The sequence below is a fragment of the Lepisma saccharinum genome, chromosome 5 (assembly GCF_977018435.1).
Source record: "Lepisma saccharinum chromosome 5, izLepSacc3.1, whole genome shotgun sequence".
NCBI lineage: Eukaryota > Metazoa > Arthropoda > Insecta > Zygentoma > Lepismatidae > Lepisma > Lepisma saccharinum.
Genome location: NC_139233.1, coordinates 5,954,665 through 5,977,943, shown reverse-complemented (window position 1 = coordinate 5,977,943; position 23,279 = coordinate 5,954,665). Strand labels below are relative to the sequence as shown.

The 23,279-nt window shown below is 38.9% G+C and overlaps 1 protein-coding gene across 21 annotated transcripts in view; it reads right to left on the bottom strand.

Moving 5' to 3' along the window:
- sls (sallimus) overlaps positions 1-23,279 on the bottom strand; it is an 854,140-nt gene that overhangs the window by 707,016 nt on the left and 123,845 nt on the right. Inside the window, exon 1 of one of the 21 annotated variants that reach the window (XM_083122075.1) lies at positions 4,540-4,935. The exons of the other annotated variants lie outside the window; for them this stretch is intronic. Coding sequence (XP_082978201.1) covers positions 4,540-4,680 — 141 coding nt within the window. The 5' untranslated portion in view covers positions 4,681-4,935. Of the gene's footprint in view, positions 1-4,539; positions 4,936-23,279 lie in introns of those variants that run through there. 21 annotated transcript variants of the gene reach the window in all.

Here is a 23,279-nt window from a genome sequence, read left to right as displayed (position 1 = left end):
CAGCAGTCCTTGGCTGAATCTCGCCTGCTTAAAAGAAAATTTATTATTATTGATGAACGCATGTCAGCTATTTTCTTTCGATCTTGGGTTCCTGTAAACAGATTTGTATACTTCCAGTGCGTTCCAGAGGAAAGCCAACTATCTCTACGAGGTAAGGATAATGCACCTTCCACTCTTTTCACTTGTTCACTATGGACGATATCGGGAATTATATGCCTTAAGTATTCCAAGGTCCAGATTACAAGGAACACTGGTACTTATCGCTGAAGAAACGCGAGAATTTCTAACTGAAGCAAGGACCTCTCCGGGGGGGGGGGGGGGAGGTAGTGGTAATGCCATTGCTTTGTAACCACGGGGTCCCGGATTCGTTTCCCGATGAAGGCACAAAGGCACAGTGATTCAGATCTCACATTAACTGTGGGTCAAATCTTGATTTGTTTATCTGAGCACAAACTGGATTGTGTTTTTAAGACGAAATACGTTGCTTGCTTTCACTTCAGAATTGCTTGCCCTCTTGAAAAAAATCCTGCCGACACCCGCCTTCCTCCACCTCATCGCAATGATTCATTGTTGAAACTTTTTGGATGCTTCGTCACGTATGGCTATTTTACACCATTCTAAGTATACGGGGGGAAATCCCCTTATCTGAAACCTTTACATTAAAATTTAGAAAGTAATAAAAATGGGTGTAAAGAGTCCCTTCAGAAAGGTTAAAAATGCACGTTTTTAAAGGGACCTGCACAGGCTGTACTCAACACATTAAAAAAAAGTCTTCAAACTTCCTCGGAAACAGTGGAAAAGGCCCGCTACTAACTAGCTCAAGCCTTAAACCCAAAGGTTTATGGCTGCAGCAACACAAGCCTTCCATCTGTCCCTATCCTGGGCAACATGAATCCAATCTTATCCATCCTTACAGATTTCCTTTAGGTCCATCTCATCGTTATCCCTCCATCTTCGTCCTGGCCTTCCTACTGGTCTCTTTACTATCAGCTTTCCCCACAAGAATCCTGTAAACTCTTCTTACCCATTCGCGCCACATGGCCTGTCCTCGTAAGTCGTCTTGATTAGGTCCGCTCTTCACAAAAAGCTAAAAGAATTTGGTAGAACACCATCATCTCCCAACATGGATGATAAATAGTTGGAAAGGTTAAAACTCTGTGAGAATTTGAATTTACAATTTTGGTTGCGTCAGCATTAAGGCTATTTTGCACTCGTCACATACAGGGTCCAGCCTTTTACCATAACTAAAATAACATAACTGTAATGTCCTACAACTGTTAAAACATTCCGACTTCGATTAAAAGCTGAGGCTGTAAAAGAGCACTCGGTACATGTAAGGACAAAAAACAGAAAGACATGCAGAATTATACTGGCTATAGAACCAGACGCCAGAGCCACGTTAGTCTGCAAAATGCAGTCCAGGGTGTTCTACGTTGAAGTGACGTTCACAATTGGGTGTACTTCGTGGAAGGATCACCCCTTACAGCCCCTCGATGGTGTTGACGTTAACGTTGTAACCTTGTAATCAAGGGATACCGGGTTCGATATCCGGTGGAGGCACCTAATGGTTCGGTGCCGCTTTAAACTGTAGGTCCGGTCCCGAGTAGTCTTTCTGTGCATAAAGTGGGCTTTAAAAAAACAGCTTAATATCAAAAATAAATGTTCACCAAAAAAAAACTATGAGGTTACAAAACACATTTGCTTGTGCTTTTTGGCAATCATAAGGAAAATATTTGGTAATTTAGACAGATTTTGTCGGTATCTTGAAACAAATTGCCACGTTTAATTAAAGCATACTGTACTTGTAAACAACTATTTGTTTGTCGCCTATCGAAACGAACATTTATAAACCAGAAACTATGGTTCTCCAAGCATAGATTTCTTGTTTTAATTTTATGTCCGCAACTTCCGGGTCCTAAAAACGAATAACCGAGATGTTTCAAGAAAACGAAACTGACATTCTCGATCACGGAGATATGCAACCGCCTCCCTTCAAATCATGTGAAATCACGGAGCGGCCCATCGCAAGGGTGTAGTTGGGAGAGTCACTGCGTGGAAACGAGGCCCAGACCAATTTGGCCTCCTAAGAAGGCCACGGGAGCGAAAGCTAGACAACAGATGCGTCCCGTAATAGAACGAGGCTGGGGTGCTGGGGAAGGGGGACCACGCCCACCGGCGAGAGAAGTGAACAGCGGAAAAGCGCCTCTTCAATGCAAGTTTCCTGCTTCGTTTGCTTACGTGCATGAAGGTTTCGCGAATAAACCTGTTTCGTTCAGAGAAACAATGTAAGGAAAATTAATGCGTGGGACAGATCAATGGTGGTGGAAGAGTGGTGCTGATCACTACACCTCCAAAGCGGCCGAGATTTAGAATGCGCGAGGACCATTTAGGGGAGATTTATCAAGTACTAAAATTAAATAATGAAAATATACTCGTTTATCAATGGTTATTAATTTCCTCAACTTTTTAGAAGGCAAGGATTATATTGGTATCGTACGGCTTTGTATGACATTACAAAGATGATTTATGTACACTGTTAATCAGAAACTTACTTTTCTCCAACTACATTTAACATCATTTTTGTTATTCGATAAGTATTCAATTATTCATCTATTTGACATTACTCTCATTGCCAGGTCACTTGTTTTTATGTAAATTATTCCGATCTTAACAACAGGTAAGCTACGTAATGAATATGCGCTGTTATATCTCTATTCCTTTAGTCTTTTTACCTATTCGTGTAATAATAATTTAATATTAATTTCTGTATTGTAATTAGTATTAATTTGATTTAATATAATTATTTTAATTTAAACATTATTATTATTCCCGAGACACTTGGTTCGGACCCCCCCCCCCCGAAATATATATTTAGATATGTGCCTGGCGAGGACCTACCATCATACTCTAAAAGTTCCCTCGGGGTACGATGCAATATACTCCGCCCTAGATCCAGCAACAGTTTAAAACCTATTTCTATGTAATAAAGCAAATTAAGTTGATATAATCAAATAATTAAGAAAAGAAGAATTGTGCAAATAACTGAAAAACAAACCGTCTCAAGAGGGGCAATAACACTATCAACTCCCTTAATGTGTCTCAAGTTATACATTGTGCGATGAACAAACTAAATTCAAGCACCATTCCAGCCTTTCTAATAAACTTTCTTTAAATTTCAACATTATAAGCCTTATGGTGTGTATAAAAAGTATTTTTCCTTATATCTCCACCAGTCTGATAATTAAAATCTCAACAGTGTTCGAGACCTTAAAGAGGTGGTTGTGGTGACTGATGGGACAGTAGTTTAGATCATAAGAACCCCAGCTAATCAATTTTTAAACTTTACTTTCTCGAGTAGATGAATTTAGTACATTATTGTATCCAATAAAGCAACGCCCGCAATTTTCGCGAAGACTACATTTATGGTAATTTATCGCTGTGGACCATCGAAAGCAAATCAGAAAAATGTTAAATAACTTTATAAACGTCAAATTATATAACGATAGAGGGCCAAACACAGAAGTCAGGACTCGAACCTGGAATCCACGGTAGTGTTATTGTAAGTAGTACACTAGGGTAACCGCAACGGCAAGGTAGAAAGTGAGATTACCGCAGAATCAATAACAACGCGGGATGAAAACCTGTGGTTAGTCGAATGCGTCCCCACCCGATATTACCCACCAAAATGTAGATGAAATAGGTCAAATGCATACGGGGTCAACCAGCAGAGGAATACAGTACTCGTGCTGTCATAACTGCCAGTATGTCCCGTCCCGATCAGCTTATCTGTACAGAAATGTAACGTTCTTTTGCCGGCTTGCTGACTGATGGCATTGTGACTGAGTGGCCGACCAACCATCTCGTCCTGGCCTAGCCGTTCTTTCTTGCTTGTCCCTTCCTCGTCGCCAACAGTGAAAGAAAATCACGGAGAATGAGAATAGAGACAACGACATTTCGTAGTGACCATATTAACTCTGCAAGAGTGATTTATCCACACACCTCCAACACACGCTTGAGACACCATCAAAAATTTCCTTAACACCCCCAAATGGAAAATTCTGGATAAACCAACCCCTGCTCTGCAATGCGATACTGGTAATACCAAAAGGCTCTCTTTTCTATAGGCTTCCTCGATTATATAACAACCTGCTTCCAAACGTTGACTTCTTCGCAGAGTAGTTTCCGACAGTTGTTAACAATATACGTACGTGTAACTCAATTTTCCTTTGCCATCTTGTTTCTCTGCTGTTATCGCTTCAGTATAAAATGGTCATTCAGTACTATATACGAAACTTTAAGTAAATAAATAATGACAAGCAAAGAGAGGACATTAGCACGTAACGTCACAAACGAATCGGCAACATAGAAACAGCGAAAAAGCGTTTCGAACTAGTGTAATGGGGTAACCTGGAAAATGCATCAGACCGAAACCCAGTCAAATGGGCCAACACAGGTAATCAACAGCACACGCCCCTTTCTCCTCCGATGGCTACGGGGGAAACATGTCACTCCAGCGAACGTGATAATTATGTGGCTTACCTGTAACAAGGCGATCACAATCCTGGTGTTGCCGCTTTGTACAGCAATCGTGCTGATGGTCGTCGTGGGTGCATTTGACGAAGAGACAATCCCATCGCTGGGAGAAGCTGTCGCCACAGCCCCCACTGCAGCATCCGTCATTTCTTCGCGAAACCAACACCACTACACAACACAAACCTTCACCGGGCACAACTCCGATCACATTGTAGCCTGTTACTGCACACGACAAAAAGACAACACACACACAAGTGTCAAAGCGCTAATTTAAGCTTTTTTTTTACTGCGCCACGTGAGTTATGTGGAGAGTCGTTATTCGATTGTTTTAATCGCTGTGACGTCGTTCGGCATTAGACGAGCGTGCGCGCGGGAACGAGTAGGAAATCCCAACCAACCCGACTCGTCTGAAAACTCGACTCTCGCACGTAGCTTCGCGAAAAAAGATCGGTCGGTTTCGGCTCGTGACGTCACCGAACCGGGCCGAAGATCTCCGAGCACCTGGATTAAAATATGAGTTTATTCCGGTGTTTCTGGCATTCCTCTTTTTGCAGTTTTCATTGTGCTGTAGCAAGAAAAGAAAAAACTTGACCAGATTCTCAATGAGGCGGTTTATGTAACGCCGCGGGGCGAAAGAAGGTTTTCACGTCGGGATTATTTAAATAAAACATGCCCTAGCGTGGAAAGTGAAGGACGCCTCGAAAATTTCTTCCCTCGTTTGTTACCTTTGATTTGTGCCGGTTGTCTCGAGAGGGGTAGGATAGGATGTTCTTTCCAATGTGTACCTGAGTACTTCATAATCACTGGTGTTACGCTTAGTAGGCGAAACGGAGCAGTCTTTAACGTGGTCTCTCGCTCACGCTAAGTGTTGCCAAATCAATTTCGAACTTTACTCCAGGCACATGTCGTTTATGCCAAAGACTACTATTGGAATCGAAATATTACATATGACTTGTATTTGCTTGTTGAGAGACATGCATCAAACAGTTAAATGCAGAATAAATGTTCTAATACTAGTCAACTTCTTGCTTGTAGGATTCTAATTGTCGGTCTCGTCTAGATTCTCGAAATATATTCTATTTTGATTTAATGTGCTTTATTTGACTTCGCTTTTGTGCCACTTTTGGTTAATTTGCGAAGATGGGGATGAGTGATGATATGATAAAATTGATGAATGGACACTCACAAATATACAAATGCGAATTACTGCCCAGGCCAGGATTCGAACCCGAGACCCCTGGCGTCGTAGCGGAAATATATTCTAGAAACGCAACGTGACACCCTACAAATGTTCTCAACGCCTCGTTTCGATGCTACGAATTCTGGATAAAGGAATTTTGTCCTGAGTGAATGCAATAACACAACACAGACTCACAACTGGGCACTAAATTGATTAATTTTGCAATTCGATAAATAACAAACAGGGCCCGTATGTGAATAACAACATAGAGGATTGTTTTGGCTGTGCGTCGAGGCACCAGAGCCTCGTTAGCTGGCGATGAAGCAGTTTCCAGGGGGTACTACGGCAAGTGCTTTAGTAAATCATCACACCCTAGCTAGTCGGCAATTCTCGAAATATGCTTGCACCAGGAACCGATCCCGTAAACACTTGATTGCAACGTTAATCACTAGGCTTGTCGGAAAGCTCCAAGTTTTATCTGCGTTTGATGAGCGAGAAGAAAAATTCCTAACAAAGGAAAATATCAAACAAGCAAAATTCATCATTTGCAAATTTTATTATGGTAAATTTCGGCAACATTTCAAAATTATTATGCGTATGGAGCGAAAACAATATGGTTGGAAACACTGCTCATGTTTCACCTGAGAGAACATAAAGTTGCCGCTTTGTTCAACAAGCATACGGTTAGGCTGTCTCCACGTGAAAGGGTGTTTGGATGTCAGACAAGGTTTATATCGTTACCAATAAAAACTGGCAAAGAGTCTGAATTTTGCAGAAATACGTCGAGAAACTGAACGGGTAAATATCAAATAAATCGACAAGATGTAGACAATCATAAGTGTGTGTTCTTGAAGTCCATAGGTTCAACAATTTTGCAAGAGTGTTAAATCGAAGATTGGGGGCCAACCAGGGTCGTATTTAGGGGGTCTATGGCAGTCCACCCACCGTAAAGAGCTGCCAGGAACTAAAATTCAATAAGCAAAATGGTTGTGTATAGGGCTGAGCCGATACCGCTTTGAAATGATACTGACGCAGATACTCTTACCGATTCTCACCGATAACGATACCGATTCTTGAAAATTGCAACAATTAAAATTTGTTCAAAATATTGATCAATATCTTAAATATTCATCTCCAATTAAACGCATCAATTTACCACGAAATTTACTTTAGAATATTCAAGAATTAGAATATCAAAATAGGTATTATGTAATCGCACAACAGTCTTTCGTGCAAAATTGGTTCAAAATGAAAAGAAAGTTGGAATTTTGCATAATTTTCAGGATAATTATACTCCGCGAAAGTGTTGTGCGGCATTTTTGTGGGCCCCGTTAAAGACCAAAATACCGGAAAAGTATCGGCTGGTATCGGTAGATGAATTTCAACAGATACTTTCCGATACAGATACCACTTGTATCTCAGTTTGTTTTGCTTTATTATACTTCGCTTTTTGTGGCACTTTTTGGCTAATTTGCGAAGATGGGGATGAGTGATGATATGATGAATACACTCTCACAAACATCCATGCCCAGGCCAGGATTCGAACCCGGGACCCCTGGCGTTGTAGCGCGATGTGCTAACCACTCCGTTATATAATGTGAAGTTTATTTGGCCGAACTTACGAGAAGATGGGATTCGATTAGAATGAATCAGTTTTGTATTCACAATGTGTACAAAAGTTCATGGATAATAATAATAAAAATAAAAATAATCAGGACTTCATTTTCATCAGCGTGGAATAACAGCATTTCTTCCTTGTACATCTTGCATTTTCTCATCATTCTTACATTATTTTTCCTTTGTAGAAGACATTTTTTTTAAATACAAATGTTCGTGATCTTTCCTCGAAATAAGCTAGATAATGAATGTTTCCGGTTATATCTCTATTTTTACGGTATCGTTTACTTTCGTGTCACAATCATAACAATAATATATTACAAACAATAGCACGCCTATTATTACTATTATTCATGGACGTACATAGGATTTTTTCCAGAGAGGGTCAAGCAAGGTATTTTTTCCGGGGGGGGGGGGGCAAAGAAGGCATATTTTCCCCATGTTGGTGATGCTCCCTCAAAATATACAGCTTCAGTCTGAAATTATCATGTTCCTTCAACAGCCTTATAATAATTAACAAATTACTGTGACAAATGAAATTGTGTGTGAAATATATACTTTTAGGTGGGCTTTTATTTTCCGGGGGGCGTGGAACCCCTTCCGGACGCCTATGTCATTATTATTATTATTATTGTGTGAAACAGCGTGAAAGAATCCCTTCCGAAATATTATTTTACATCTGTACAGTATGCATCCAGTAAAAAACTCTGACCGCCATTGACCGAGTATGTTCAAAATTACTTTAGATAGTACAAGCTTAATTCCAAATACAGCTGAAATTGAGTGCATGGACACCGCTATCGAAACATACTGCAGCTTCACTTATCCATCATATTCAATGCTTAAGCATGCGCTGCCCATTAAACTACAGCACAACTAACGGGAAACGAACCTGTTACGTACCACGCGCAAAAACAAGTGTTTATAGAATTGATGGCAAGGAAGTGCTTAATCGATAATGCTTGCAATGTAGGTAAGAGTTTCCATCGAAGGCGTTTACTGTTACGAGGAAGTTGTGTTTCACTGAAGCTAATGCATTTGGAAGCTTATCCTTATCCTCGGTGGGTCAATGAGGGACGTAAGTTGTTCATCAAGTGCCTAACACGCTCATAATGGCGGATCTACGTAAGCCACTGCAACATATGTCTGGGTGCTTCCAAGCCACACTTTTTTTTTTTTGGCACAAGCGACTTATCTATCTTCTTTCATATCGTCCATTTTAATGACTTTAATTTTAATTATCATTTTTTCCACTTCGAGGCTTCTTTGACAGCATTTTTTTTTACCAGTGCAGGTGCAAGCCTCGGGTTGTATCCCCCACCCCCTAAATCCGGGCCCGATAATTTTATCAAATTACTTTGAAAAGTTTCACTGCAAAAAAGACACTTTAGAACAGTCTACAAATTTGTGAGGCTTGCAAACGACGTCACACGAAAGTTCCCAAGCTATCTCTCGTCAGCAAATGTGCATAAACAGGTTAGATTATGGATAGAAAACTCGATGCTCTTGGTCGTTCAAAGAAAACCTTCCACTTCGAACGTTCCGTCAGAGGGCAGGTCAATCTATTTATTGGAATGACAACAGTTATCGCCTAATCATAACATTCAGTTAAGATTTTTAATCAAGTTAATGTTTCTCTATCGAATAAGGAACTAATTAGCAAGGTAAAAGTAAAAATAGTACTGTTCTTTCTTGATGAATGGTAATGAATGATGGGACAATTTGCGTCCTCTTCTCTTCGCGATTCGCATAACGGAATGGAATGCACAAATATTACCAGAAAAGTTTCCACCGCCATTTTCATACATTTTTGTTTTCCATCACTATTTGCATTAATTTTCCTTCTCTATCCTAACCCTGAGTTCAAGACTGGCATTGTATTGACGCTGGCGTAAAACTTGTCAATAGCTTAGCTGGCGTTCTTGTTTCAATTGTTGCGTTAAACCCAAATTGAATAAAAACACAATTAATTTCAATATTTATTGTAGTTAATTTAACATTTTTCCCACAACATTTCCTAGGGTTAAGAGGAATACCACGACGATACTCATTCTACTCGGATGCTTACACGACATGAAATATTGTATCAAGATTAGGGTCAATTCTATCATTTACAGTTGGGGTTTGTAGTATTTTCCAACCTTTTGCTGATGCGATTAGGTTACTTACTAGGGAACAAACATTACCTACATGAACGAACACGGTAGTGGACAACTTGCGTGAAAGTGTTGCAGTTTCCTTAGGATGCAAGGAAAGATGAAAACCGTGATGGGTAATTTGCTACACCCATTTTACGTAAAATATAGGATCTAAATAAAAAATGTAATTTATCTAATGAAGATGAGTTGCTGCATACAAAAAAGAAAAAGAAACTTTCCAGAACACTATTACTTGGAACACAGCCTAGTACAAATGGTTTCGTAGAACTGCAGTTACGATCCTCTCGAGTCGCACCACCTCCGTGAAATTAGGTCAGACCTGTTTTCGGGTGATAACTGCAGTGCAAGAGAGTTTACTAATAAACACAAAGACAGATCGGTCTTTCGAAGTCTTGTAAAATGGGCGATATTACGAAAGGATTCGTCTGTGTAGGTGAGAAAATTGTCCAACTCTTTGCCAAACTTTCCATCACTGAAGCAGCCACTGCAGCTATGTGAACAGAGCCGTTTATTCTTGTCCCGTATGCCGCAGATAAAAGCAAACATTATCTTGTAAGTATTTCCTGTATAGAAATGGGTGTCTGACGTAGCTACCAGTTGGGAGGTTTTAAAAAGTTTCTATTCCTGGCGGTGACCGATGCTTTCACGCATGGAGGAGTCGAAAGTGAGTTACCCATTTCTTCCGCTCGTCAGCGCCATGTTCCCGCCGACCACACCTCCGCATGCATGTCACATACGGACCACATGCGTTTCAAGATCATCTTCCCTTGTGCAACGCTATTCCCGGTTTCCATATCTGCAAATTTATGCCGTCGGAGGTGGTGTGATGTAACATGCAAGCGTGGGTATATCGAGGTAAGCAGGTTCACTCAGTGTGGCAAGGTACATGTCGCTAAAATCACGACGAATTGTTCAATTCACTATTTAGTCGTGGAAAATTGTGATACCTTAATAATCACCCAAATTATTCACTGTAGTGCTACACTAAAGCTACAGAGATAGTGGCAATCTTCCACCAATCCTATTTCACAGCAACATAATTGGTGGTGAAGAGTCAGAACTTTTGTATTTATACGATCTTCGGCTGGGTAGACGCCAAGTGACATTATGTTTTGTCCTGTTTGCTCAGAATCACATGATACTTTGTTAGTCCCAAGCTACGATACGAGACCTGGACACAAGGCAATTCTTTCTACCCCGGAAAAAAATCTTAGAGAGATAACTTCGAAATATGAAAAAAAAATATTGTATATGTTAATCTCCCCCTCTCCACCTCCAGCATACAGGGTGTAGCCATGCAACACTACAAACTCTTACATCATAGAAAGGTCACAAAGAGTAAAGTAAAGTGCTCCCCTGTGCTTTGCACCACGCCATGAAGGCATATAGGGGGTGTGGAGTTAGGGCCCCACACTTTCTTGATCACGGCCGAAAGTGGAGGTGGCCGCGCCCCTGGCCGCCTTTACCCCCCAGAGTTTCCTCTCCACATTACACGACGCTGAGTGGGCACCGGAGCCGCTTGAACAGGTGGAAAAAAAAAACCGGTTCTCCCCGCCGTGGATCGAACCTGCGTCTCTCGCATGGTAGTCAGACGGAAAGGACACAAAGAGTGAAATGCGATTTCATTTTTATATCCAGCGCGTCGAATCCCATCGCCGCTGTATTTTGCTTTCGAGACCAGAGCCCGCTACTTCAAGTAGCTGCCCAATTGTTCTCATTACGCTGGGGGTCAACGCCGATTTTTCTTTTTTTAATAATAATGAATAATTTGGAACTTAGTTTATTTTTACTATTTATAATAGTTATTATTGTACGCATAATGACAATCATAACAAATAAAAATATTCTCCTATTCAAGTTTTATCAATGGTCTGACCTTCCTACAAAAATTTCTGGCTACGCCTATGACAAGAAATGAGGTCCTCTATACTCTGTGCGTTTCTGTGTACGTGCACGTATCCCCATTTTTTCTAACGTTTATTAAGACAAGAACTTTCCTGCACTGGCAACGCTTGTCGTTACAACCTACACAGAAACCTACTATCTTTTCCTCAAAGACTTAAATATTAATTTCAAGCAGGACAAGAATAGGCAAGAATCCAGCAACGAGGAGGTTCTTCTGAAAGACGAAGATGCATTACTGAAGCCGAATAACAAAAACCCACCACGTGTAAACCGAAACGAGAGAGGTACTTTCAGCAGCTCAAGTATATATTAAGTTTTAAAAATATCCACGTGATTAATGCACTCTAAAATCGCCAGAGAAGTTCACAATCGAGCTAAATTGTGGAACACCTGCGGCTATACATCATTGTCTGGTCGGGGGAACTTCCAAAAGCCGGTTCCACATTTATATCTTCGCATTCTTGCAGGTTGTTTACATTATTCACCTCCAGAAATTCCCGCTATGTACAAGTCTGAAGAAGATGCGTCTTTTAACTGTGAGATACAAGATCATCATCATATTCGTTTGTGATTTGTCTATGAGGAAAAGGGTACATTTAAGCATGAGACATGTCTCGGTCTGGTCTGTGCTGCAGAGGTTTAAGCCGAGCCTGCCGTTTTATACAAGGGGTTGTATTATGGAGAATTCCCCCTTCTCTGCTTGGTAATTTTTAACTTTTGGGGGGGAAACTATATGTACAATTGATATATTATGTTAATGGCTCAACAAAAGTGGTTACTAGAATTTGCTCCACTGGATTTAAAAAATAACTAAAAATACTTATTGTACTACATGGGCGTCGCAAGAAATTTTTGTAACAGAAATAATAATTATTATTAATAAATAATAACTATTATGAACTAATAAAATAAATCTATTTTATTCAACATTTATTACATTTCATACAATTGGCGAGTGAAGGGATCGAAAAGCCAACAGATAATGTCACTTATTAAAAAAAATCTATATGCTGACCAAGGCAAGCATTTATTTTATTTTAAAACGAACTAAATATTACGTTTCAACCTTCTAGCAACGTCTTCTTCAGACTCTGTACCAAATACAAATGAAATAAGGAGCGGAGCGGTCACTCTGGTTCTCGAAGCTTGTCTGGTCTAGCCCTTGTCTCTTTTGGTATTCTTTCAAGGAATCTTATTCTTTTCTTCCATTGGTTTATTTGCTTCTTTTCAGAGCGTTGATTAAGCATTTTTTTATATCTCTCTTTCCATACATATATCTTTTCTTCTTTTTTGTAGTGTATATATACAGAGCATTCTCTGACATTCGCTACGAGACTCGGCGGCAAGCGGCCCGGCGTCAGCGATTGTCTTTCCCGGTGAACGGGGTCCGCAACAGTCTGTTTTTTTCGCTTTCCCTACCTTCGCTCTCTTTCCCTTTCTGTTGACGTTGCAGACTGACGCCATTATAATCCTCCCTCGGAAGTTGGGTTGTGTTGTGTCCGTGTGTTAAAGATTGTGGTTTAATAAGGCATCACAAAAGTTTACATTACAACAAAGGATTTATCTTGTCGAGTGTTACTTCGGAAAGAGGAATTGTGGAGAAGTGGGACGACGTTTTGCAACGAAATTTCCTGGTGTTCCCGTTCCACATAGGACCACTATATTAAACCTCGTAAAAACGTTTAGAGTAGCAGGGTCAGTTCTGAATAAAAGTGGAAAGAAAAACCAACGTGTACTTACTGAGGAAAAACTCGATGAGATAGGACAAAGGTTAGAAGTCTCCTCGGAAATCTATCTCCCGCCTCTCACAAGAAACGCGTGTTTCAAAAACCCTCTAGGTCCCCGATTTGTCAGCCTGCGATTCTTATTTATGACTAACTAACTAACTAACTCTCTAGCCTTCTTAAACCCGAAGGTTCATGGCTGCAGCAACACAGGCCTTCCATCTGTTCCTATCTTGAGCAAGATCTATATACTCTTTCCCATCCCTACCGATTTCCTTTAGATCCATCTCAACGTTGTCCCTCCATCTTCGTCTTGGCCTTCCTACAGGTCTCTTACCATCTGGTTTCCCAACAAGAATCCTGTAAACTCCTCTTTCCTCTCCCATTCGTGCCACATGGCCTGCCCACCTAAGTCTTCTTGATTTCATTATTCTAATAATATCTGGACATGAGTACAAATTATGTAGTTCTAAATTATGTAACCTTCTCCACTCACCTGTCTCCTCATCCCTTTTAGGTCCAAATATTTTCCTAAGGATCTTATTTTCAAATACTCTCAATTTATGTTCCTCTTTCAATGTAAGGGACCAAGTTTCACACCCATATAATACTACAGGCAAAATTACGGTTTTGTATATTTTAACTTTTAGTTTCTTAGATATTAAACGAGAAGAAAAAAGTTTATGAAGAGAGAAGTAACATGCATTTCCTGAATTAAGCCTACTTTTTATTTCCTCTTTAATATAATTTTCATTTGTTAATATTACTCCTAAGTATTTGAATTTGGAAACTGGTTCAAACGAGTTGTTATCAATAATTAGATTTTGATTATTACCTAACACTTGGTTTCGGCCTGTAAGCATATATTTAGTTTTCTCTTTGTTAACTTCCAAACCTATCTCTTTAGCAGTTTTGAAAAATATTTTAGCATTATTCTTAATTGTATTCACATCATCCCCCAGTAAGTCTACATCATCTGCATATGCTAACAACTGAGTCACACCATTTAATTTTAGTCCTTCTTTAGTTTCTCTTACCTTCCTTACAGCATATTCTAAGGCAAAATTAAAGAGCAATGGAGATAATGCATCTCCTTGTTTTAACCCATCATGAATTGTAAATTTGTCAGACATATTATTACCCACACGAATTTTACTTTCTGTTTCACTGGTGCATATTTTTATCATACTAACAAGCTTCTTAGGTATTCCAAACTCTACTAATATATTATATAATTTATCTCTTTTGACCGAATCATATGCTTTTTTGAAATCAATGAATAGCTGATGGACATTTTGATTATATTCCCACTTTTTTTCAAGTGTCTGTCTGATGTGAAAAATTTGATCTGTAGTTGATCGGTTACGTTTAAATCCACATTGATAATCACCTATAATTTCATTAGCATATGGGGTTAGTCTTGTTAAAAGAATGTTAGACAATATTTTGTATGTTGTTGAGAGTAGAGAAATTCCACGGTAATTACTGCAGTTCATTTTATCACCTTTTTTAAACACAGGAACAATTATGGATTCTTTCCACTGTTGAGGGATTTCTTCTTTATTCCATATTAAACAAATTAATTTATGAATTTGACATATTAATGAATTTCCACCATATTTAATTAACTCAGCTGGTATTAAATCAATGCCAGGTGCTTTGTTATTCTTTAGCCTTTTAATGGCATCTTTAACTTCAGTCAAGTTAGGTTCTGAAACTAAAGGTTCTGCTGTGTGTACTTCATTTACTTCTGATTTATCTCCTACATGGACATTTAAAAGGTCATTAAAGTAGTTCTTCCATCTATTTAGAATATCGCTTGGGTCAGCTAGAAAATCACCGTCTTTATCTTTTATCAAGTTTACTTTAGGTTGCCACCCCTTTCTAAATTCATTTACACCTTTATATAAATCTCTGATATTTTTATTTTTGCTGTTTGTTTCAATATCGTTAATTTTGCTTTTCAAGTAATCTCTTTTTTTACTTCTAAACGTGCGGTTAACTTCTCGCTTTATTCTATTATAATTGTTTAGATTTGTATCATCCGAGTTATTTAACCACCTAAGTCTAGCCTGATTTCTTATTTCTATTAGATTATGACATTCATTATCAAACCATGGCTTACTTTTTCTCGGTTTATGGTATCCTATACTTTCTTTAGCTGCTGATTCTATTGCATTACGTATGTGCTCCCAATTCTTATTTACGTCTGTTTCATTTATATTTTCATCATCATTTAATTCCTGCAAAACATCAAATCTATTTGACAGTTTAATTTGGTAATCTTTCTTAATTCTTTCATCAGCAAACTTTCCTGTATCAAATTTTAGAACTTTTAGATTTTGTTGCTTTTGATTTATCACTGCGAGCCTTTCTCTTAATTTAGCAATTACTAAATAATGGTCACTGGCACAGTCAGCACCTCTATGTGTACGAACGTCAATTATACAAGTATGCCTTCTCTTATCAATGAGAATATGATCTATCTGATTATGAGTTTCACCATCTGGAGAAGACCAGGTATATTTATGGATATCTTTATGTTTAAAAGTGGTACTTTTCACAATTAAATTCTTTGAGGTTGCAAAAGTAATCAATCTTATACCATTATCATTACTTAATTCATGAAGACTTTCTTTACCAATCGTGGGTTTAAATGTCTCTTCTTTGCCAATCTGTGCATTACAGTCACCTAACAGAATTTTCATATCATACTGAGAAAATTTATCAAAGATCTGTTCTAACTCTGTATAAAAATCATCTTTAGTATTATCATCTTTATCTTCCGTTGGTGCATGTATGTTTATTAAAATAATTTTACACCACCTACCCTGTAAAACTGCATATGATATCCTATCATTAATAAATTCTACTGTTTTAAGAGCCGAGATAATTCTATTATTTATGAAAAAGCCTGTTCCAAAATTATGATTTTCAGTACCACCATAGAAAAAAGTATAATTTTCAGTTTTACAATTCCCTTCTCCTGGCCACCTAACTTCCTGGACAGCTACTACATCTAATTTATACTTCACAATCTCATTAACTGTACACTGAAATGCCCCAGGCCGGTAAAGGCTCAGAACATTCCAGGTGCCTAATTTAATATCCTTATTCCTAACGTAGATCTTATCCTTAGTCCAGGGACCTCCCAAAGTAGTCCCCACCCGGAGATCCGAACGGGGGACTATTTTACCTCCGGAATATTTTACCTTGGGAACATCCATGGCCTTATATTTCTGTTTCTTGACATGTCTTTTTACAGTGCAGAGTTGTCAGCTCTACGCCTAACCCCTGTCTTATTTATGAGGAAATCTAAAAAATAAAGTATACAAATACAATCCGCACACCATCCGTGAGTTAAAAGAGAGTATTGTATGAGAAATCGGGAGAATTACAGTAGACGAACTTGCACGTGTAAATGCAAATTTCCTTCGGAGATGCCAGAAAGGTGTTGCAGCAGAGGGGCATCATTTTTAACACCTTCTGTGATCAAGGTTAGTACACAATATGAAAACTGTACCGACTGTCGCGGACCCCGTTCGCCGGGAAAGACAAGCGCCGACGTCGGGCCGCTTGCCGCCGAGTCTCGTAGCGAATGTCAGGGAATGCTCTGTATACATATTTTTTTTCTTTCTTTCTTAATATATCTAATTATATAATCATCTTTATTTCTTAAAAAGGGTCTAGGCATATTGTAGATGGTTCTGTACGTGACGGTTTTTCCAATGTTCCTTATAATTTCATTTTCATGTGATTGATTCCCTTCCCATCTTTTTTAGTTATCTTGTCTATAAAGTCTTCGAACATTTCAAGTCCTAATTGGGTATGTAGTACATTCATTCTTGTTTTCCTACTCATTCCTGTAATAATTCTTGTTGCTTCATTCTGTACTATTTGGAGTTTGTTTAGATGGTTCTGAGCTGACTGCTTCCACGCTATGCAGTCGTATGTCATGGTTGGTCTAATTATCATTTTATGTAAATGGAGTTTTGTCTCCTGTCATATCCCATTTGTTTTTAACAATCTGTACAATGCATCAAGTTTGTTTTTTGCCCTTATTTCAACATCAGTGATATGTCTCCCAGAAGTTAGTTTGTGGTCTAAGATAAGACCCAGGTACTTTGCTTCGTTTTTCCTCTATCTTTATTCCCTTGTATTTTCAGGATCTCTTCTTTTCTGTGGGAGTCTCTAGTGAATAGGACTGCGCTGCTTTTTTCTGCGTTTACTTTGATCTTCCATTTATTTGTCCAATCGTCATATTTTAAAAGGAGTCTCTCCATATATTTATAAGTAAATTTTTTATTTCTGCTCGAGGCAAAGAGTGCCGTGTCATCTGCGTAAAATCCTACACTGTAGTGCAGTGGCGTCGCGTGCGGTTTGCATACGAGTGTTCACAATAATGTTTTTGTACTGAAGTACTCCTCCCCCTTGTAACTTCATCTTCAATTGAAAAAGTGAGAATAACAGTTCAATTTATTTTCAACAATTATCCTTCAAATTCACGCTATATTTGAAGTAATACAAGAAGGACCTAGGGGAAACTGTCCCTCTCCTCCTTGAAATTTGCCAGGTTTAGCGAATTCTCGCTAACGTTTGCAACTACGTAGAACAGACATTTTCGGGTCCCCCTAGACATGCCTTGTATATGCTGCATTCTGGTGCCGAATGTAAGAATTATTTCCGCTTGCATGAGTGTTCGCACAGCGAAGTGAACATCTTCGGGGTATAGTGGCCAACAGCCCCTAGCTGTCAGTTCTATGCAACATGCACAGCAACTGTGTTCAACGCCCTCCGTGGAACACTGTGGTAGTCAGTGTTACCAACTATCTATAAAAGTTATCAGACGTGAAAGAGGTCGTGTCTGAGTAAATTGTGTGTATATACTCGTACATCAATCATAGTATTTTTTCGAATAAATATACGTATGTGTGTGTGCATTTAATATGTACGTAATTCAAGACACATGCATGAGTGTTCATGTGCTCATGCGAACATTATCAGGCGACGCGCCTGGTGTAGTGCTCTGATGAGGGTATGTCGCTTGTATAAATTGAGTAAAGGAGTAGAGAAATCACTGCACCTTGAGGTACTCCTGCTTTAATTGTCATAATTGAGGATAATGGTTTTCTGTGTTGAACTTGAAAAGTCCTGTGGTCCAGATAGTCTGCTATTAACTTGATGTATGTGTCATTAAATTTAAAATTCTTAAGCTTCATACCCTATCAATGGCTTTTTCTATATCTAGGAATATCCCTAAGGTATAGTCTCTCCTATTAAAATTTGTAGTAATGAGATCTGTTGCTATTAAGAGTAGATCTGTTCCATGTTTTTCCCTGAATCCAAATTGTGTGTTGGGGATTATTCTATGTTCTGTGCAGTGGTCTTTGCAATCTTTTATTTAGAAGAATTCTCTCAAATACTTTGCTTTGCTGAGATAGTAGACTTATCGGTCTATAATTCTTTAGGATTGTGGAGTTCTTCCTTCCTTTCGGTATCATCGTTACTTTAGCTTTTTTCTATATTTTTGGGAAGTAGCTTGTGAGTAGGATAGCATTCAAAAAATTGTTATGAACACAAGGGTTCTCCTTGGCATATGCTTTAGCATTTCGGGTTTTATTTTATCGGGTCCAGCTTCTTTGTTTGTTTTAAACTTTGTTATAGTTCTTAGACATTCTTGCGGTGTAGACAATTCGGGTATTTCATTGTAGTTATTTGATTTTAACATCTTTAGGTTTTCCTCGGCTTCTCTGGTGATTGTTTTATTGCCCAGCTCGTTATTTATCTGAAATTGTTCTTCTAAAATTCTTGCGAATTTTTCTGCGATTTCCTCATCCTCTAAAATCTGGCCATTGTAGTTTTTAATTGTGCTTGTTTGTTCGTCTGTTCTTTGGTAATCTTTCAGAATTTTCCAAAAGTTACTATCTTTGAATTTTCTCTCCCAGTGTTTTTCATTGGTTACAATTATCCTATCTTTTACCTTCTTTTTGAGGATGTTCCACATTGTTTTATACTTTTTATTCTTGGTATTATTCCATTTTTTCTGCACCATTTCTTTATTTCGATTAATGTATTCAAAACTTTATCCTCATTCTCTGTGTTTTCCTTATGTTTCTCTTCTCTGGTATTTCATTTAAATGCTGTATTTATTTCGTGGGTTATAAAGTCTATTGCTTTATCTATATCTGCTTTGGTTTTTATCTTTGTTTTTAGTCCGTTCTTTCGTGTAATCTTTTCTGATATTGTTTCCAGTCTGTGTGCATTATATTTGGATGGGTTATTGCATTGCTTTCTAGACTGGCCAGTATTTGAAAAATAATAGGTAGATGGTCAGAGTCTAATTCAGGAAGTACTGTTGGGGCATTACAGAGATATTAGTTTTTTATCACTATCATGTCCAACACATCTGGCTCTCCGTTGATTTTCGGGTATAGAGTTGGCTCCTTAGGTGCTGTTGCTATGACAGGTAGTTGAGATATAATTTTTTCCCCGCTTCGTTGGGATTCTTTGAGTTCCAGTGTTGATGTTTGGAGTTTAAATCTCCTGCTATAATAAAGTTGTCTCCCAGGTCAAATATCTTTTTAAAATCTTCTTCCTCAATCGTCTTGTTTGGTGATTTATACCCTGCTAAAAAGACTATATGTCTATCTTTTGTTTTAAATTTTATTGCTGTAGCCTCTAGTGTTTGGAAAGGTGGCAGGTCTATTTTTATGGCCTTGAATTCTTTCTTGATTAGTATCATTGTTCCTCCTTTTACCAGGTTTATTCTGTCATCTCTATAGATTACATAATTCCTTATACTGAATGAAATCTTGGGTTTTAAGTGGGTTTCGTTGATTAATGCTATGTCGATTTTATTTTCTGTCATGTATTTAGTGAGAATCCCTTTCTGGTCTTTTATGCCGTCCGCATTCCATGCAGTTATTCTAATTTGTCTTCTAACATTTCTTTCAAAAGCATCCATCATCAATCATTTCCGGAACTACTTCTATTGCTGTTGTTATTTTTGAGATCTTGTCCTTTTCTTTCAGTTTCTTCATTCCTTTTTGCAAGTGTTTTAATATTTTCTTAAATTGATCACTCTTCAAGAAATTGAAAGCAGTCTTGATATCTTCCATGAAGTTTTCTTCATAATCTTAGTTTTTCTTGGTCTTATTTAATGGATTTTTCCTTTTGTTTATTTTGCTTGCGTAAGTTGGTGGTATTTCTTTTTGTTTTTCTTCTGTTTGCTTGTTTTCATTCTTCCTTTTTGTAGAGGGTTTGGTTTTGACTGTTTTTACTTCTTCGATTTCATCTTCTTCACTTGTACAACTGCTGCTGCCTGTGGTGGTAACAGTGTTACATAAACTGTCTTGCATTCTGTTTGTCTTATTTAGTGTTCTTTCTTCTTGAAATATTTACATCCCCTGTAGTTAACTGGATGCTTTTCACTACAATTTGCACATTTTGGTGCCTCATCTTCTTTTAGTTGACTATTTGCAGCTGCGTGGTAGTCTCCGCATTTGACTCATCTTGTAGCTGCATTACTTGTCTTGATTGTGGCTGATCCATTGGCAGTTTCTGCACCGCATTGCTCCAATTGAGCGGTATGGTTCTATTATTACTCCGAATTCATAAATTTTCCTCACATTGTGTATGCTTGAAACATGAAGAAAGAGGGATACTGCGGGAACTCTAAATAGAAGAGGAAGATAAGATAAGCTACCTAGATACATTGATGAAAAGAAAGAAAGGACAAGAAATTGAAACCACTTGGCATCAGAAAAAGTGTGTGTACAGCAGGGGTATTCTGTCACAAAAGAAGAGATATACGAGGGGCGATCAGGTTGCTCTGACCCTAACATAGAAAGAGCGGCAATAGGGTTTCAATTATTTTTTTATTTTTCAACATACTCCCCTGCAACTCCAATGCGCTTTTCCCATCGGTGCTCCAACGCCTGGATACCTTGCAAAAAAAATCTTCCGACTGGTCCTCCAACCATGAGTCCACAGCCCTTATCACCTCAGAATCATCAGAAAATGTTTGCCCACGAATGTCATTCTTCAAATGTTTGAACAAATGGAAATCACTGGGGGGCCAAATCTCGGGAATAGGGTGTGTGGGGGAGCAATTCGAACGATGCATCTGCGATAGCGGCTCTCGCAATGCGTGAGGTGTGGACAGGTGCATTGTCCTGGTGAAGGAGCACACCACGGGTCAACATCCCATGCCTCTTTTTCTTGATGGAATCACGTAATTTCTTGATTAGGTTACTATAGTATGTGCCAGTGATGGTTCGGCCTCTTTGTAGATGGTCCACAAGAAGGATACCCTTGCAGTCCCAGAAAATTGAGGCCATGCCCTTCTTGGCTGTCGTTTGCACCTTGACCTTCTTCGTTGGTGGAGAATGCGGGCGTTTCCGCTCCATGCTTCGTGATTTTGTTTCTGGGTCGAAGTGATAGACCCATGTTTCATCCATAGTTACAAAACAGGCAAGGAAATCGTCTATATCAGCACGAAACTTGTCAAGAAGTTCTTGACTGATGAGCACTCGGGTGCACTTCTGATCTGGGGTGAAGTTTCGAGGGACCCATCTTGCAGCAATTTTTTTCATTTGCAATTCCTGGGTAATTATGTTTTGCACCATGCCATATGACAGGCCACACATCTCAGCAACATGACGGATAGTGACTCGACGATCCTCCAGCACGATATTGTGGACTTTGTTAATGTTTTCGGTCGTCATGACAGTTTTTGGTGCTCCACCTGCATGTTCATCCTCACACGACTCTCTCCCACAATGAAACTCACGACACCATCTCTTCACCACACTGTATGAAGGAGCACTGTCCCCTAATGTATCCACCAAGTCCTCATGAATTTTGGATACCGTCCACTTCTTTTTGACATAATATTTGATCACCGCTCTCACCTCAGTTTTCTCCATTCTGGCACATTGACACAACTTCACTCAGTTAAACCCATGTAAAAAGAAAAATGTACGCTACTCCGACTTGCAATTCAGAATGAAAGCATATAAAGGATCACTAAACAGTAACAAAATAAAAAATCAATCATAACGTCATTCCTTCTACGTTAGGGTCGGAGCAACCTGATCGCCCCTCGTAAGTGAGGTGACAAAAATAAATTTTATAAAGAATATGGAGGACAGAATGAAGAAAATATGCACAAAAGGATGTGAAAAAGGCTGCAAAATAAATAGCATATGGAAACAGTTGGCAAAGAATGGCTACGAGGAGGAGGATAGACGACTCGACATAAACAGAAGGAAGAAAAGTGACAGGGGAGAAGAGGAAGAGAAAGGAAGAGAGAGGATTTGGCATATGGAGTATGGGGAAGACCACAGAAAAGATATGCCTTAGGAAAGCGGGCATTAAAACTTACAGGAAGGGAGGATGAAGTATCTTAAGAAGAGCGAAGAATGCAAACAAGAAAAAGGAAAACAGAGAAGAGGAAGGGATTATCTACGAAGTGAAGTGTAAAGAATGTCAGTGTGTGTACATAGGAGGAACAAAAAAGAGGGTGAAAGACAGGTTGAAAGAATATAGGGATGATGGTGTACAACTTGAGAGAGAGAGAGAAATGCGATATTTAAGCACAGGGGAGAAACAGGACATGATATAGAGTGGGATGAGGCTAAGCACTTAGGAAGAGAGAAGAGGCGGAAGAACAAAATAAACAATTTTATATCTCTCTCTCTTTATATATATATATATATAGACACACACACACACACACACACACACACACACACACACACACACACACACACACACACACACACACACATATAATATATATGTGCATGTATTGTGTGCTTTCACGTATCACATTTTGCGTTGCTTTTCTGCCTACTTGGGCTGATTGCCCAACACAAATACTCTTACCCAGTTCAGGATTCGAACCCGGTAACTTCCGTGGCAATATCGCGAGTCAAGAACCCGGCGCCCTCAGTCACCGAAGCGACTCACGTATATGTGCAGTCTTAGGTGTGTATATATTTACGTATATGTATTATACGTACTATACATATGTGTATATATAGGGTTATTAATGCAGTCTGTGTTATATGCTCTTTCGTGCCTCAAATTTATTTCTAAGTTCCCCGTGCATATAGTACCGTACCATGAAGGCACATTTTAGAGGTTTTAGGTGTAGGG